The following is an 18,774-nucleotide window of genomic DNA, read 5'->3' as shown; positions in this document are numbered from 1 at the left end:
CTTCAGCCCCCGATGGTACCCCCACATCTGCACGCGTGGGGACGCTGCACGAGCGTACGCTGCGGTGTAAAGGGAAGGGTGTTTAATCGGTGTGGTCTCCCTTTCATCGTAACCGGTGCAGGGGAAATGGTTGGCAAATTTGCTTCCACTTTTTCCATATTACCGTTCAGTTTTTGCAACCTGAGGGGTGGCTGTATGTTCAGCGTCCCAGCTCTCTCTACTTTATGGCATTAATAGCTTGTAAAATGGTTTTAAGAGCAACCTCAGAAGACCTTCAGCATTTGCTGCTGTGTGCAAATGAATATGACCAAAGTCTCTCTAATTTTTTAATTATTTTTCTCTCCTCCTGGTTTTTGGGTGGGGTTCAGCAGTACACAGAGGGAACAAGGAAACGATCCAGATTTCCACAGAAATGACCAGGTTTGTATATACAGAGCAACACCACGAAAGGGCCATTACACGCAGCTGAAGCAGATGGCAGAGCACCCAACAGGAACAAGAGGCATTTACTCCCCTTCTGCTGGTCATGACTGCCATGCAGTGGAGCCTCTGTCCTGCCCTTGTTGCCGCCCTTCCATGAATCTCCATTAGTTTCTGTTTGTTTGATTGATTTTCCTGCTGCTAAACAAATAGGTCCACCTTACTGGCTTTCCAAAAGAGCCCGTATAACAAGATGTTCCTCAGAATCTGCCTGCTTGGGAAGTAAATACAAAATTACCCTTTATTTTCAGCAAAGAGAAAGCATCTTCTCCAGGCTCTTTTGCCTACAAACACCCAGAGAACAGAGAAGAGCATGATGAGCGCGCCCCATGATCTAGCACTGCTGGGACGCTGCCGTGCCTGCTCCGGGCACGGAATAAGTTAGAAAACAGCCTGGCTGTACTTCGGGGCCATTGCAGGTGAGCTTTCTGCGAAGGACAAAAGCCGTGTGCTCAGGCTGAGCTGGAGAGCGCATCATAACCAGAAGGGTAAGAAAGAGCAAACCTGAGCGCGGAAGAAGCAGGCAAGCAGCACGTGAAGACAAGCAACATGGGCTAGGAAGGGAAAGGCTGAACTGAGGTTTAAGATGGAGGAGAGGACCATGAGGTGGATGTGGAAGAGACAACTGTGCTGTGCTTGATGCAGGGAAGACCGGAGTCTCCCTTGATTTCAGTGCCAAGGATCAAAGCCACACCAGCACAAGTGAGAGGCAGAAGAATGGTGTGGCCACGGTCTTAGGATGTTCTGAAAGGAGCTGCCAAAGGACATGGGGAGACATGGCAGGTGGCACTTGGGGTGGGAGCTGAAGGCATTAGTTAAAAGGGGAGGCAGGGTTACTTCACCTTCGTGACACGTACTCTGTTCCAGAGACCTCATGGTAACAGAGGAAGAAGGTGATGGCCAGGGCACACTGAAAGAGCATGTGCATAGCATTGGCCAACGTGAAATCTGGGCAGGACACACAAAAACCAAGTGTGGGGCTGGAATGCCAGGCCCATCATGTAAATAACAGCACTTGGACCAAGTAGATGTTGGAAAGGTGAACATGAAAAGCGCTACCTCCCAAGGTTGAGAGCACCACAGACATCTCCATGGAAAAGCCTTCACAGGAAGTGTTTGCTGCTTGAGATTAGGCTCAGCAGAGTTGCCTCAGGGTTGTTACTTCAAAGAGAGAAGGCATGCAGGACAAATGGTGCTGGGTCACAATGATTCAGGAGCTGCAGCATTTTCAGCAGTGCTCCACAGTGAATCCTCCAGGATGAAAGGTACTTCCTTCTGGGTCTCAAAGCCAATGCTCCAAGCATTTGCTACTTCTGAAAACACAGGAGCCTCTACCATGTGCTGGAACATCATCTGCAAATGACAGCCTGCATCTCTAGTGCTATGGAAACAACTGAGAATAGGTTCCTTCACACAAGACGTATGGGAAATGCTCTCAAGAGTTTTGGTAACCTTAGATACACAAAGCAAACACAGCAGAAGATTGGAAACCCTTCACAGAGCAAGACAGCATCCCCCAGAGTGGGATGGTCCCCACTGACCAGTCACCGACAGAGGAGACTCTGCTATCATCACAGCAGCATCAGTCCTAATGAAGGACTCAGTGCCTAATGATGCCTCTTCCAGGAGTAGCAGCCTGTCCCCAGGAAGCTTACAGGACTGGTTCTCCTTCAAAGTCATAAGCAAAGCTACTTCTGCAGTAGCACCACCATGCCCGGTACGCACTGGCTGCGCAGCCCAGGGTGTGAGGGAGCACGGAGGGAGGCCAGGCAGCCCTTTCCAGTAGAACTGGAACGAATCTTGCAAGCAATGGTGCTGCTTCCCAGGGCGATGGGGAATAGCGCAAGGAGCAGTTAAAGTGATGAATACGCATCTTAAAACGCCATTTCTGTCCAAAAGGCCACAGACACCTTGATGACATCCTCACGTTCAGCACTGGGAGAGGCTGCCCCTGCTCACAGCCCGAGCACCCACCGCACGGAAAACAGAACTGCCCTACGGCACGTGGCGTTAAAGAAACCGCTTCATCCCAGGCTGCTTCTGTGTTACTTGCTGTGTTTGAAGCTTTTTGGAGACACTTAAAATACGGATGTCTTGAGATTTCTATATTCTCAGCCATTAAATAACTTGCAAATAATCACCATCCCTGGAAATCGTCTCTAGCTGATGCAAAAATGGCAAATACTTCAACTAAAAATAGAGTCTGAATTTCACAGCAGTGTTTAAAGAGCAAGGTCGGATGGTTCCTGCTCGTCCCTCTGCCATGTGTGCGCTGGATTGCTGAGGAGCTCAGCAGCAAGCAGTGTGCCATGCATGTACATTGTGGAGCGTATGGCAGGGACATTCTCGAGCAGGCTGTCCCCTCCTAAGGAAGATGCAGAGCGGTTTGTCGGGTTTCATATTTTTAGCAGGTTTAGAAAAACCTGCCTAAGTTATTTTTGAAGCCTGTGGTATGTTTGCTCATAAAAGCATCCCTGCAAACTGTCAATATTATTAAGTCAGCTTAAACCCAACCCATTCCCTGGGGACCAGGCAGAAATGCATCCCTCAGCTTCTGCTGGACTGTTGAACACAAATATGGGGCAACTGCTCCAGAGACACCCCCATACCACTCTCACGCCAACAGGCAACATCACCAATATTTGATCATTTCTTTTTTCTCGAAGTCCTGCCAAGCACGGTTACATTTCATCCCATTCCTCCCACACTTTGCATAACCCACCCAGAAACCCAAAGAGGACAAACATCTAAACATTGTCCTCGGGGCCCTTTGTTTGTTTGCAAGGCAATCTGACAATTTCTTGGCCAGTAAGCTTTTCAGAGCGGGAATGCATCCTTCTGCGCCTGGAGGAATCCAACTGTGGGCCCAGATCTTCCCCAAGATATCTGGGCAGAGCGGTAGTGTGCTTGGAAACGTTCTGAACTGGGTTGCACGTTAATGAAGCAGCTGCTGGCTCTTCAACCGTCTGCCCTTGCCTCCATCCTCCACTGGCCCTGAAAAGAAGGATTGAACAACTTCCCCAAAAGACAGTTAATGGGGAAGGAAAGGGTCACCATGGGTGGTGGTGGGGGTGTCAGTCCAGCCTTGCTCATCTGCCTGCCAGGGAGAAGATGAAGGCTGTGGCCTTCTGAGATGGACCTGCCATAGGAGAGCTGTGCCTGAGCTTTGTCCCCGGGCTGTGAGCTTTGTCCCTTCATCTCTGGAATAAAGGATAAGTCATAAATATACTGCCAGGCTTGGGAAAAAGGGGGCACCAGTAGGTAAGGGAATTGGTCTGAGTTATTATTTGCTTTGTAAAACAGAACAGTCTTTATCACACGAGCCAGGAAGTTGTGCAAGGTGTACAGTAGCCCAGCTCTAATCCCTCTTAACGTTCCTGGCTGCGAGGCCCCGGCTGCGTCGGGGTTCGGCATTAGGCCACCCAGGGACGTGCTCTGGCCGCTGCAGCCCCCGTGCCCCTCTCCAGGCTGGGCGAGGAGGCAGCAGCTGCCAGCTGAACCCATGCACGTGGCCAGGCGCTTCCTCTCCCGGACCGGGGGAAAGGTGCAGCTCAGTACTCAGGCATCTTCCCAAGCTGCTCACTTTCCACAGAAACCCTTGACAAGATTCGTCGGGCAAAAGTGAGGGATGAAGTGTAAACCAGCTCCTAAATAGCCTAAAATCTCAAGTGTCAAGCACAGGCAGCTCCCAGTGAGAAAGTTTAACTTTTACGACAAGGCTTAACCAAAAATCCTGACAGTAAATTTTGGAGTAATACAAGGGGAAGCTTTTTCCCCCCATTTCTGAAACGAAGGAGCTGTCGTCTGGGGAGACTGAGATACACAGGGCTGAGAGGTAGCAGCTGGCAGCTGACAAGCCCAGTGCAGAGTCTCCGACACTTGGTTTAGCCAGACTCCAAGATGAGGCAGCAGGTAGACGTGTCACCTTCTCCTTCGCTTTCACATCCATGAGTACTGCAGATGCTACTCCTGCCATGACTCCATTTCACTGGTAACTTCAAAATCAAATTAGTCCAAGAGAATAATTTTCATGATGACCCAAACACAAATACAGTCACAGAGTGATTTCCATTTCAGTATTTCTGCACGTTATAGTACAACAATGTGATATTGCATACCTAACTCATTCTTCTGCAAAGACATTGTATCTATGCATGTCCTCAGTTTACAGTCAGAAGGCACCCACCCCCCACCCCAAGAAGACAAGCAGGACCAAATTCTTCTTGGTCTTAAGAGATAAGACCAAGAAGGTCTTATCACAGAAGACACCCAACAGTACCTTCAATTGACTAGGTAGTCATACTGTTCATAACATATTAACCTCCCCCCAAAAGTAAAGGTCAAAATATCAAAGCTTACTCCAGTCCTGGTTTTTGACTGAGAAAAAAATTCATTTTTTCAGTGACATCTATACCAACAGATGTCTTTTCTACACAGGGGAGTTCAGTTAATTTGCCATCAAGCTGCAGGTGTTTTTATAGCCTACACGTCCAAATATTAACTTTATCTTAACCTAACTTTATAACTGAAGCTGAACAAGACCTTTGATGTACTACGCTATTTCTGTAACAGAATACCATGTGTGCATCTGTTTGAAAGGTTTATTTCTATCTTCATAAATACATAATTTTCTAAACACTGTGCAAGGCACCAAAAAATTAAGTAAAATCTTTTCTTTTAGAGTATTTTAATCTCTTTTGACTCAATGGAGTAAATAAGAATCTGAAACCATCTATTTGCCAATTACAAGCCAGCAGTTAAGGCAGGTACCATTGATACAGTGCATGAATTTTCTATTGCAGTTATTTAAACAAGCAGCGTTTTACTATAGAAGTGCATATACAAACTGAATTCCAAACACCAGCAACCCAAGATAGGCACCTAGTTATGAAATTTCCTTGTACGTGTAGTAGAATGCCAAAAGTTCTGCCATAAAGTGCAAAGACTATGGACAATAACACTTTCTTTTGAGCATTTTGATACCAGTAACATAATACAACGGCTAAACATTTATAAATGTGGTTTCGATTACAAAAACATGTTCCACATAAAAGCTTCATAATACAATCCAGAAACAAAACTTGTGCGTGTACATATTTAAAAAGTTGAAGCTGTACTGGCATACTTAGGTACCGGGTATATATTTGCTGACCTCTACAGACACGCACTGAGTTTATAACCAATTTACATGTACAGTCAAAATCATTCCGCTTTGAGCACCGTGATATCCACTGAGTTTTTCCATTTGAGTGACGATGTGCGACATCCGCCCTGGTAATCTGCAACCGAGCATTGCCTGTAAGATGATCTGGTTCACAGCTCTCACCCAGCCCTCCCCAATAAACGGAACCTAAAATTAGTGTCTTCCCAACACAAGCACATGTCAGATGTGGACAAATACATTCATGGTCCCAAACTTAAAACAACTGGTAGGAATTTCACAGTGATCTGGTTAAGGAAGCACAACGACAAATGATTACATTTAAGATGAAAATTGCCTTAAAACTCAAATGAAGCTAAACTGGTATATGATGAGAAGCTAAAGGAACAAAGTATTAACCAATTAGAAAAGTGGCTCTTTCCCAACTAAAAACAAAAAACCCTACAGCAATAAACTTAGGGTCCTACTGCTGCAGCAGCCTTTGAGGTAGGTGGTGATGGCTTAAACCGAGGTAGGTAAAGTCCAAACTTGTTTTCAATCCCTGCAAAAGTGGCAACTGCCAATTTATAGCCACCAACATGGTCAGGGTTAGGAGCAGGGAGCGTGATCCTAGATTTAGGAACTGGCTCTGATCCAGCTGGTTTTCTGCAAAATAATAAAAGTAATAAATTAATTTCCATAGAGTAAAACCAGTATTCACAAAAATCTCCTCCATAAAATAAGCTGAATGAGACATCTGCGTTTACCTCCCAGTAAGTAACTAAATTAAATGCTACAATGTAATGAGAAATACCCTGTTTTAAAACCTTCCAGAATAGTTAGGAGCCTTCATGTCGATTGAGTATGGTCAAATCCAGATAAAATTTGTAGTGCATTAATCAAAACTGCAGTGTGGGGGAGCAGGGCTTCATAAGTCTCTGCTACAGTGCAGAACCAATCCAGGAACCTAGCAGAATTAAAGCAATTTTTGTGGTGGCTTTCAAACTGCTGTCCCCAAAGCTTTGTAAATGTTCTGCAGCTGCTCCTGGGATCATGTTGAACAGCAATATGCACATCCATCTGTATCGTAAACAAAGACAGGAGGCAGAGCTGAAGTTCCAACAAATAGGTTTTGGACCTGGTGACACCTATAGCCTTTTTTGGATGTCAAATGCCCTGCCTAATCAAGGGCACAGCCCCTCCACCAAACTAATGAGGAGTAATGCAGAGCGTATCCTGACCTGGCAGGCGTCACATTTCCCCTGCAGTTATATCCCCAGCCCATTATTTAGCCTCTCACTGTCCCTGTTTACACTAACACAGGTCCCCAGCTTGAAATGGTAATATAAAATGTGGTAATGTCTTGCTGTCAAACAGGTACTGGAGTATCATCCTAACCTGCACCTGTGTAGTGTAGCTCAAATAATATTTACAAAGCCTTTGCAATGTGTCCTCCGTAATAGCAAGACCCCGACTCTGATGTGTGTCGAAGAGCACCAAGACCCACACAGACCCAGCTGCAGCTTCAAGGTCCCCAGCAGATTAGGACACCACATACTTACACTCCCCCAAAGTCCACATAAAACCATCTCTGCAGTAGTTCGTAAGTCACCAGAGTTACACCAAACTGAGGAGAAGATCGAAATACACGAGCTTGAAAGAAAAGAAAAGAGTTCCTAAGTGACAAAACCCACAATTAGAAATCACTTAGTAATCAAAGCCCTTTTACACACCTCCTGCTCCTTTCCACAGAGCCTTTGGACCTTCCTCTCGAAGGATCTTTGCAAAGCAGTCTACAACGCCGCTGTAGGTGGTCTGTCCTGCCCGGGCTGCCACCTGTAGCCTTGTTTTGATCACGTCCGCAGGGGTCACCAGAGAGGCTGCAGGCATACCTACACAACACAGCAATCATCAGGTGGGTACCACCGACTGGTCACATATGCTACGCACCTCGTCTACGCAGGGGTAACCGTGCCTTTAGTCTTTATATCAGGAGAATCCAGCCACTTTTGATTTAAGCAGAAGCCGAGAAGGAGAACAAGCAACAAGAGGCAGCTGTTGTGGATGTGGCTTCAATCAGAGAGAGCTTCTCCTAGAGGAACAACCATATCACATGCTTCCTGCCGAGCTGGGAGGCACGGGCTGGATTTTTCAGTGCTAACCAGAAACTTGCATAGTTAGTAAGCACAAAGTTTTTGGAGGTGAGGTCAATCTTTCCCTTTCCTTTTCACGCCTCTCTGTGGTTCCTGGCATTCTGGTTGCACACTGTGCTAGAATAGCCTGTACAGGCACAGCCCCCCACACACCTCAGGCAGCAATGTCACTGACAACCAGATAATGCTGTGCACGCTCAGCAAGGCATGAGAGCTAAGGTTTAAAAAAAAGGGTCATTCTTCTCATTAGGAATGGCAGACTGCTCAGCTGCAAAGCCACAGCTGACATCCTCAACAGAACACTTGGAGGAAGATTTAAATTTACTCTGGCAGATAATCAACTGAAAGCAAAAAATACCAAATTACCAATGGGTGGTATTTCTAAAATCACTCCTATGCAAACTGGGGCTGCCCATGTTTAGAACTGGGAAAAAAAAAAAAAAAGTAAAAAAAAAAAGGCACTGAGACTGTACCCAGAAGACACTGTCTTTTATGGTTTTATTACTTTTCCACTCTGCATCTGTTCCAAACCAACTTGGTCAGATGTAGATGCATAAATCTCCTTTGCTTTTTTTTTTTTTAAGGCTTAATAATTCTGTAACAACTTTTGCCCAAACCAGCATGGTCTGGCTTCAAGCACCAGAGCACCCTTCCTGCAGACGGCTCTGAGAGATGTAAGTGTGTGTGGATCACCAGAATAAGATGACTCCTCCTCTCCTGGACCCCCCAAAATAACGCACAAGCTGAACTTGCAGTGGTCAGTCTGGCAGGCAAGTGCTAAAACCCGGTAAAGGTTTCTGAATTCCAGAAATGTTGAAATTCCTCTTTGCTTAGCCTTGCCCACACCAGGATATTGGTTGAGTCTTCAATTTAAAGCTGGACTTTTGTCCTTCAAAAGCCAACCAGTGTTTTCAAGGAAAACCGAAGGACATACTTAGAAACATTTCTGCTTACTACCCATTGACTTCCATCTCCTTATTCCTCATTCCTTATTATTACTGATGATATTTTGCAGTTAAAGATGTTTTTATTCCTCTTTTTAGGAGCTACGTGTACAGGACAAAAGACTTTACAGACAAATAAAAATTTACAGGTTGCTGCCGTGAAGAGCTTACAATCAAAATGAGACAACTGGCACAGCAGGAGCTGAGAATAAAAAAGCAGTGAGGGGAGGAGAAGGAAATTCATGGAGGAGCAGATGGAGCAAATTAAGGAGAGATCCTGTAGCTGATATTAGAGTCATCTCAGAAAATGCCGTGGCACAACAGGTTGAGACATCTGGTGATCAGTGAAAACCAGAAGCAGATCAAGCTAGATGACATGCATGTTGCATGTGTCCCTAACAACAACAAAAAGGAAGAAAATATCCCCAGCAGAAGCAACACCCGCTGGCGAAAGACGCAGGTGCGCATCTGAGCACAGCCAGCTTGAACATCCCAGCACCACGGGGCTGTGGAAAGGTGGAGTTTCCCACACCAGGACAGAGCTCACGCACATGTCTGAAGTCCAATGACCAGGTGAGATCCCCAGCCAGAGCAGAGGCATCAGCCCAGAGACCAAGGCAGCATTTCAGAGGCGGTGGGGTTTTTTTCTCTTCCCCTTGACTTTCTCGTGGCAAAACAGCAGACGCATACACCCCCACCATGATTTACTTGTACCCAGTAAAAGAAATTCCTTGTTTTTGTAAACAGTACGATGAGTGTTACATCTTTAACACTGTAATTTGCTCATGAGAGTTAACCTAGGATGGGATTCACAGGAAGCACTGGATAAAATTCACATTATAGCTAGTTTGGTAAGCCATATCAGCAACAATAAAGACTGCTTCTGTGCCTGAACTTCAAAGGGACGGTTATCTCAGTCTGCAATCACCTGACAATGGCTAGAAAGAGAAAAATAGGAAAATCTAAGAAATTACTTGGCTTAAAAATCCCAGCTTATGTTTCAAGTCTGTAAATATGATCTAAAGTTAAAAATTGTTTTGTTCCATTAAAATGGGTGAGAAATAAGCTGGCTGTAAGCTCCTGTTGGGGGGCTTGGAGGCTGGCTCTGGTTTGGGGTGGGGGAGGGGAGAGGTTTTTTAAGCACCAGTCATTTAACACAGCTGGTTTTCCTACTGCCGGGTCGATTCCTCTGGACCACGAGCTACTGAATACAGAGCAAACCCAAAGAGCTGAAGCTATGTGCTTCGTCAAGACAGACTAACTGATCTGCACTGTCAGGCTTTGGCCATACCCTAAGCCCAGATATTGGCCCTAAAAGGTCCCTGGCTCTTCAAGAGACACAGCCCCGTGTATAATCCTGACCAAGAACAGTTTCCCCAGAGAGAAAAAAGCTCAAAATCAAATGAGAAAACATAGCTAAAGCACCAACAGTACCTATCTGTACTGGATTCAGGGCACTCCATCATTTTTCTCACCTGGCAGGTCAAAGCAGCCTGTCAGGGGCCACAGTGAAGGAAGAACCTGGCTGCAGCTCAGAGAGACCAAGCAGTCCCCAATGAACACGATGGAAATACCTGCTGATGAGAGCCCTCCTGCTTGCTACACACTCCCCCAAAGGTCTTGTTGCACAAATTTTCAAGCCCATTTGTTTCCTGAAGGGAAATCCTTGGATATAGCAGGAGCAGGACTTTCAAGCTGCCCTCTCCAGGAGGCAGCTGCCAAATGGTGGTCCCCTTTGGGTGTAGAAGCTGGGTGCCGTGCCAGGGACCAGCTACACAGCAGACACAAAGGCAAGCTGAGGCTACAAAGCGTGTCTCTGTCTTTTCCCTTAGGCTCTGGCGCACTCAAGTTAAATGCATCTATGACAAGTTAAGCATGATTTGGCTCTCCCATCTACTATGTAGCAGACTAAAATAAGCAAATGTTCAACATCACAGTCCGCATCTCTGTCATATCTCGATATGCTAGGAATCAGCAACCTATAGCACAACAGAAATGTTTTCAAGCTTTTCTGTTTTGTTTAATGTATTTAAAAAATGGTAATAGTGTCACAAAGCCAAGTGGGTAGCAAGTAATTGCCATCATTTTGTCACAGGCTATGTCATTGTGTTTGGAGAACTGTATTGCCAGCATGGCTTTTGGACTCCACATACCAAAACGCCAGATTCCTTCGACCATAAAGAATTTCACAAATGCTGTGATTTTATTTATAAACCATTTCAACAACACTTTTACTAGTCAGCCATCCACAAACAAAAACGGCACAGTAACTTCACAAAGGAAGATGGTATGTGATGACAAAACATCAGCACTTAAATCTTTTCCTTTGTTTTTCCTCCTGAACATTGTGATTATACCAGGAACTTACAGTATCTTTATTTTTAACATCAACTCACTCTACAGCATGGTACCTTTCTGTTATTTGGGCACAAGGTTGCAAAACGCATGTGGTTCTTCTGAGCCTTTCAAAGTTCTCACTGCCATAACTATTGGGCTACAAGTGCAATATAGTGGCATGCAAAAGAAATCTGGGCACTTACCAGCTATTGATCCAGCCAAGAGCAGATTTCCAGGGCTAACCCTCCCATCCTCATTTGCAAATGAAGCTTTCAAATGAGCATAACAGGGGAAGTAAATGGCAGAGAAGGGGATGTCTCGCAAAAAACATGCCTTAGCACCCTGTGTTGAAAAAAAAGAGCAAGTTTTGAGAATGAGCAATTTAACATGATGAACTATGAACACCAGAGAACAGAGCAACAGTGTATTTTTTTTGTTTTATTGCAAAGGGCTTACAGAAAAAGCAGTTCCTTCTCTCAAAATTTTGAGAGATCCATGTATTACCCTGCCGAGGAGTGTCTTATTGTTTCCTGGTTCAGTAATTTCTATCATCGTATTTATCTTGTCTACTTGTTCTCCCTCACTCCCTAGTACTGTAGTTATTTGCTGGTAATAGAGAAAATGTCATGTGTTAGGGTAAACTCTGGTAACACCTTTGCAGAATTTTAAACAGTTGACACTGTAGCCATGCACCTGTAGTGGGAGTTTAGGACGTAGCTGAAGAAGATTGAGCTACAGGACAGGTCCGTCCCCTCTTGTTCCCACTTAGAATAAATACTTCAGGGAAAACAAGTGCCCAGCCCATGCATCTGTGCAGACATTGCAATTGACAATGCAACATGAATCAAGGGAAAGACAGAAAGAAAGAGAGTAGGACCATAACACTAACTCTATTGCAGAACAGTAGCAGGATGATTTACTTATGATTTCTGAAGTACATGTGATCTGGGATGCAGTTTATTTCAACTAAGTTTCAGCTCTTAACTGTTGAATTTGCCTTGCTATCAATTTTGTTAAGTGGTACAAACAGCCAACAAAGTTACCAGCAATAGTTTCACAACTAAGAGGGTGGCAAACAGGCAAGGAAAGTTCTGGGGTACCAGCAAGCAATCAAAATCAACTGTTTTTCAAGCAGGGGGAAAAGCAAAAAAAAACCACTATGGGAGGCAATCAAAATAAAATACCAAATAATATCCATGTTTCAACAGCAAAAGGGACTTGCAATCTGCCTTTTCTCAACATAGAGATCCAAAGGACACCAGAGCCTGCACATAACAGGACTGAGACTGGCAGGACAGCACAAACACGAGGCGGCTTTGGAAAATGGGTAAATTCTTCCAAGCTTGAGAAAGAAACGGTTTGCGGAGGAGCCTAAGCCTCTTCTCTTTGAAGCGAGGGTGGAGTTGTGGTGAAACTGCTTGAGGTTCATCCATGAGCCCTCCCGGGGTGCCACTGTTACTCTCTTTCTCTTGTGTGTAGGTCTACCAGGGCATGGATCAGTGCCAGACGTTTCACAGGGGACATGCTAATATCCACAGAATTTAATTAAATCTAATGATACGCCTGGACAGATCTGTAAGCTTAGTTTGTACTATAACAGCAGTTAAAATATAGTGCTTATCCAAGTTGTATGCCAGTTATCAAGCAAAGATGCAAGAGCTGCAAGGTGTCAGAAAAACTGAAAAGTCGCCTTTCAGCGAGGCAAGGCAGGGGCGGGCGAGCAGGATGTGTGACGGGAAAACCAGGTCCCGTGAGCCAGTTCGCAGGAGATGCTAACAACTGCAGTTTGCAGTCAGAGAATGCCTCTGAGAAAACAAAGATTTATCTAAAAACAGCCATTAGATCTTCTAGTCAGACTTTCTGTCACGGACTCAGTAACCAAGCATGGTGAGCACAACACGCCCTGTTCCAACCCCAGGTGCTTTCCACCACACTTTCTCAGCTTATTTCTTGATGTTTTCAGACGGAGAACTGACTGCTTCCTCTTGACAGTCTGTTTGGAGGTTAATGACTCCTTCTGTTAAGACCCTTTGCCTTGTTGCTCAGCTGGATTTGTCTGATTTATGCTGCCAGTTGCTGGTTCTTGTTATGCCTTTCTAGATACACTAAGGAAAACAGTGTAGAGGAACTCGAAGTGCTGCCGTTGCCACTGCTCCGCTGTTCACTCACACTGAATGGCGTTATCAGCCACAGAACAAAGCGATGCTGGGCTGGATTCTCCTCTCAAAATAACCCGCAAAGCCCATACACTCTACCTTGAGGGCACAGAGAAGGTGAATCCTTTGTATGCACCAGAGACACAAGAATTCTGGCCTCACGTGCACAACAGAAGCCCGTTTTACAATTTACCTTTAATCTTCACGTAAAAACAGAAGACTAGGGTTCTACCAAGTTCCATGTGAAAAAAACAACTTTCTAATGATCAAATGTCTGCACTGTATTTACCTCACTAACGAAACATTCACAGACCAACATGGTTTCTTCAAAGACTTATTTTTAGAGCGTGCTTTCCCTCAGAGCAAATCTCCTCGCTGCCTTTGCCCTCAGGGCACATTACTTTTATTTTCTTTGCAATGTTGTCATTTAAGACTGCGCGCATTCTTTCCTCTGCATTTTTTTCATACTCTGAAATATCTCGACATAGTTAAAATAACTTACGGAAATCAATAAACTCCAGTGTGAGCAACTCTTAGTCCGAGCTGCTAATATTCCTCCCCCTTCATTAAAAGGCTCTTTTTCATGGGGCAGAAACGGCATATTGTTAATATTACTAATAATATACGTTCAGGTACACAGAGAGGAAGGGATGTCCATCAACTTAGTTGGCTCAGTGTAAACAAAACCTGGATCAAAACTTGGATCCACTTTAATAATAACCCGGCTTGGCTCTCGTCCAGCATCGCAACAGTCTAAAGTTTCCCCCATCGTTCCATTTAAAGTCTGGGAAAGCATGTTTAAAAGCAGGCCTCATTTAACTTCAAGTTAATCATCCGCAACCAGCCTAGGCCAATTAGGAAGGCTTAGGGAGATTGGCCACAGTATCTTGAAAAGCAAAAGAAACATTTATTTTACTTCTCGCACCTTTTTGATGTGGACAACGTGCTGAAAGCCAAAAGGAGTTTTAATCAATCCCCAGCAAGCTGTAAGGATCATCCGCCCGGGTTTATTCTGGCAGCCAAGGTGCAGACCTGCCAGGCATGAAATTGTTGGGAGATCCTACACACCATGACATGCGCCTCCCTCACACAACAGCCGGTTGGCTCCCATCTTCAATCTCTTTAATAACCTTAAAGCTCTTAATCTCGGATAGTATCTCTCTGAATAAACCAACGGAGGAAAAAAAAACCCTGATTGTCAAAGATTCGGATAAATAAGCCCAAGTCAGTGCTGGGACAGGTTCTTTAGCATGCTAATTCCTGCTTATACCAGCTCTACCTGCAAATAAGGCTCTAAACAAACTATTTCTACTACAAGGGGAGGGTAATTATACTGACAAAGGCACCTCTGTGTCGGGTTGGGCAGAAGGAGCCGGCAGGTCTGGGAGACGCAGGCTTAACCTAGTCTCCTGCAGTGAATGCACATTGTCTAGTGCAGGGGGAAAAATGCCAGACTGGGGGGACCTAGCAGCATTCAAGACAACAGTGGTGCACCTTGTCTGAGAGGGTTATTTAATGCTTCTGGCACCTGTACTTACAGCCAGCCCCTCTTTTTCTCCTTTACAGGTTTAGAATTTATTTGGCATGTATAATTGTTATTTTGATCCTATAGCTACAAACAATAGGCAGCATGTCATTTCTTGATCATTTTGCATTCTTCTTGGGTTTTACTACAGACTTAACCCTTTGGAATCGGAGCCCTAACAGCACCTAGCAGGTTTTGTAACAATCAGTCCAATATTACTGGCATTTGCTTTCCAGGGCTGTAAAATGACATTGCCTTAAAAGCTGCTATAGGTTTTTATTCACATATATTTATACCAACCAAACTACGAAACTGATTTAGCACATCAAGTTAGAGGAATAAAATGCTGATCTCAAATGCTGTGCCAGCGATTCAGATTCAGTTTGCAGACAAAAATTATAGCACTTCATAGTTGGAAGGGGTTTTTTTTGTTATTTTCAAAGAAAATTTCTGAAGAGCAGGTTCTCACATTTGAGAACACAGTCACAGATAGGCATGGTGGATATAAATTAATGTAACTCAAAACTTTTACTACTCTGTTTCATATGTTTATCATCCTGCTGTAAACCCACAACTTCAAGAGGTGAAATACTTCAGCTGTTACCAAAGCAACCAGGTGGGAGCTTGGTACACATCCTGTCACCTGAGATCACACTTTCCAGGTCAACACACCAGAAGTCCATTTATGAAGTTTTCAAAATTAAAATGAAGAGACTTTTGGAAGCTTTTCTGACTAGTTTTGGAAATGCAAACTGTGTTGGTGACATTAGCCAATCTGAGCTAAATACCTTGTAGTAATTGTAATCATAAACATTACCACAATCACCATATCCTTTCCTTGAAGAACCATTTACTACCGTATTATTTACCATCGTCTTAGGATCACAGGATAACTTTGTTGTGCAAAATTATGGAGTGGCACTGTCTGTGCCATGGCACTTTTCATGCTGTAAATCACTACTCATAATGATTATTTATAAAAAGAATAGTATTTTATTAAACATTTTATGGTAGATATTATATGGACATGAGTTTCGATGATGTACAAAATAGGTAGAGGTACTTACAATGTGTATTTACATGAACACTTTAAAGATGTCTCTTGAAATCAATAGAATATAAATTCAACTGACTAACGGGACTTTATGCATATTACTGTATAAAACAGGCAGAAGACAGAAAATATATTAGCTGATCTTGTACTGTTACTTCAATATCCCACTGTGACCAGAAATTAAATAAAATCTGTTAAAAATATTGAAAACCAGAAATGTATCCTTTCCCATTTCTGCCAACACAAATGACATTTTGTGTTAGGTTAAATGATATTTTCCCTGAATGGGATATGTTGTCTATATATTTTTAAGAATAGCTTTCATCTACAGAACATCTGTAGCTAAAGAAGAATTTACTAGTCCTAAGCTTCCATGCGCTTACACATGGAATTGGTAAGAATTGGTGCTTTCACAGCAACAATTGCTGGCAGAAAGAAGACAAATAGAGGAAACAAACTCCTTGTGCAAAAGTCCTGTTATATGCCTGCCCAAAGAAGCATCTGGGTTTTGAAAAGTACAATGTTTTAAAATACTTATTTACACAAGTAGCTCAGAATTTTAGACAAAGGCAGAAAAAAATATTTGCTTTCTAGCTTTAAAGAACTACAGCGGTTCAACCCAGTAGTCAGCCTAATGAGCTGTATGTGTCAAATATTTTTATTGCTGGAATTAACATGCATTTTATTCCTAAACTGTGTTATCATTACAGAATTGCTAGTGCCTGAACACCCAATGAAGGTGCAGTGAGTCTGGGAGGAAGCTTTGACTTCAAATTGTGCTTACTATGATAGACAATTAGTTGAAGTAAAAAAACCCCTCTGTTTTTCCAGACCTACTGTCTTTAGTTTTTCAGTGGGGAAGGAAGAGAAGGCATGGAGATATAAATTATCTGGCCTGGACCTCTATGCACCGTGATAGCAATTTTCCCCCAAATAAAATCTTTTAGAGTTACAAAGGTACACCAAGATAATACTGATCTTCAAGGACGGTCTCCTCAAAGCACTAGGATGGTCCATTCCACTGTGCAGCAGGTTGAGCAACCATGTCAGAAGGCCAGCCTGGATGAAAAGGGAACTAATGATTGAGCTGGAATGCAGAAAGTAAAAAGGAAGCAGATGTGGGTATGGGCTACCCATGAGAAATACAGAAACACTGCTTGGCCATGCAGCAATTGAGTCAGAAAAGCCAAGGGTCAGCTGAAGTTGGATCTAGTAAGGGATGTGAAGCGGGAATCAAAAGGGCTTCTGCAAGAACATCAGCAGCAAAGAGACAATTAAATAAATTGTGAGGCTCAATGGGGGCAGGAAACAGAGTGACAAAGTACATGGAAAAGGCAGAGAAATTACTTTTGCCCTGCTTTTTACTAGTAAAATCTGCCCTCAGGCCTCTCAGCTCCACAAGCTTACCAGAAAAGTCTGCAGGAGCACAGCATTACCTACAGACAGAGCACTTAAGCCATCTGCACATACACAATCCCTGAGACCAGAAGAGACACTTCCAGTGGTGCCAAGATACCTTGTGAGGCTGTTATTACCTTCAAAAGGTCAAGTCAGTCAAGGGAGTTCTGATTACTGGAAAAAGACAAACAACACGCCCATCTTGAAGAAGAGCAAGAAGGAAGATCAGGGTAACTACAAGCTGTTTGGGCACACCTCTGTCCCTGTGAGGTTTATGGAGCAAATGCTCCTGGAAGCCATTTCCAAGCATATGAAAGGCAAGAGAGAGACTGGGAACAACCAATATAGATTATCCAACTCACAGCTCACAACCTGTTTGCCAGACCTGTAGATGAGGGGACAGCAATGGACGTTGTACACCTTGACTATAAGCAAGGCTTTTGAGATGGTCTACCATAATATCTTCATAGCTAAATCAGTGGAACATGAGCTGCACTCTAAGCAGATTAGCAGATGATACTGAATCAGGGGAGTAGCTACTGTGCTATAGGGCAAGGATGTGTCTCTCTATTAAGAGAGACCTTCATAGGATATAGACTAACAAGAACACCATGAAGTTCAAATCAGCAAATGCAAAGTCCTGCATCTGGATCGGAATAGCCCTATGCAGCAGTACAGGCTGAGGGGGAGTGGCCAGAAAGCAGCTTTGGAGAAGAAGTCTGGAGCATACTGGTGGCCAAGTTGAATATGGGTCAGCAATGCCTCTTTGCAGTGAAGACAGCCAGCCACACCCTGGGCTGTTGTAGCAAGGGTGCAAGGGATGTGATCATTCCCCTCCATGCAGCACTGGTGAGACCACATCTGGAGTCCTGTGTCCAGTTCCGGTCTCTCTAGTACAAGAAAAACATCGCCACACTGGAGTGAGTCCAATGCAGGATCATCAAGCCAGCCGGGTAGCCCATGATAGGACAGGCCACACTCAGTGTGGTCAGCTCTGAGAAGAGCAGGCTAGGGGGGAGACCTTATCGCTCTCTTCAACTACTTAAGGGAGGGTGCGGACAAGTCTTCTTGGAGGTGCACAGTGGAAGGATTAGAGGCAATGGACAGAAGCTGGAACATGGCCAGTTCCAATCAGGCATTAGAAAAAGGGTGAGGGATTTTTGGTTGGTTTGTTTTAAACCATGAAGGTGGTCCACTACTGGGTCGGGTTGCCCAGATGATGTCCAGACTAGCTTTCAACACAAGTTATTCTGATTCTAACATCAAGTCTACAAGTAGAGCAGAGCATAGATCTCGGTAGACTACTACTGTGAATTTTTCTGTGTCACTAACACAGTAGAGCACCGTGTTAACTTGACAATGAATGACCCAAAAGAATATTAATCTCACTAATACAGAGTGACATCAAAACTATGCAACCCAACTTCTCAGTGATCCTCAAATGGCTATTCATTTGGACTAGAATGCTGGGATAATTACAATCATAATCAATACAAGATTCACTCAGCTGGATGCAAAAAGGGTTTACATAGCATTTCCTTTGTTAATTTGTTGACATGAGACATAAGATTTATTTGTCTGCGCCTT

At 44.0% G+C, this 18,774-nt stretch overlaps 1 protein-coding gene across 1 annotated transcript in view; it reads right to left on the bottom strand.

Moving 5' to 3' along the window:
- Positions 1-6,096: 6,096 nt before the first annotated feature.
- SLC25A13 (solute carrier family 25 member 13) overlaps positions 6,097-18,774 on the bottom strand; it is a gene marked incomplete at both ends in the record, with an annotated part of 189,792 nt that continues 177,114 nt past the window's right edge. Inside the window, 4 exons of the mRNA XM_081996506.1 lie at positions 6,097-6,286; positions 7,183-7,273; positions 7,354-7,512; positions 11,258-11,396. Of these exons, the coding sequence (XP_081852632.1) occupies positions 6,097-6,286; positions 7,183-7,273; positions 7,354-7,512; positions 11,258-11,396 (579 nt within the window). The remainder of the gene's footprint in view (positions 6,287-7,182; positions 7,274-7,353; positions 7,513-11,257; positions 11,397-18,774) is intronic.

The sequence above is a fragment of the Phaethon aethereus genome, assembly GCF_964289735.1.
Source record: "Phaethon aethereus genome assembly, chromosome: 2".
Classification (NCBI taxonomy): Eukaryota; Metazoa; Chordata; class Aves; order Phaethontiformes; family Phaethontidae; genus Phaethon; species Phaethon aethereus.
The sequence above is the reverse complement of the archived record's forward strand: the minus strand, read 5'-3'. Positions and strand labels throughout refer to the sequence as shown.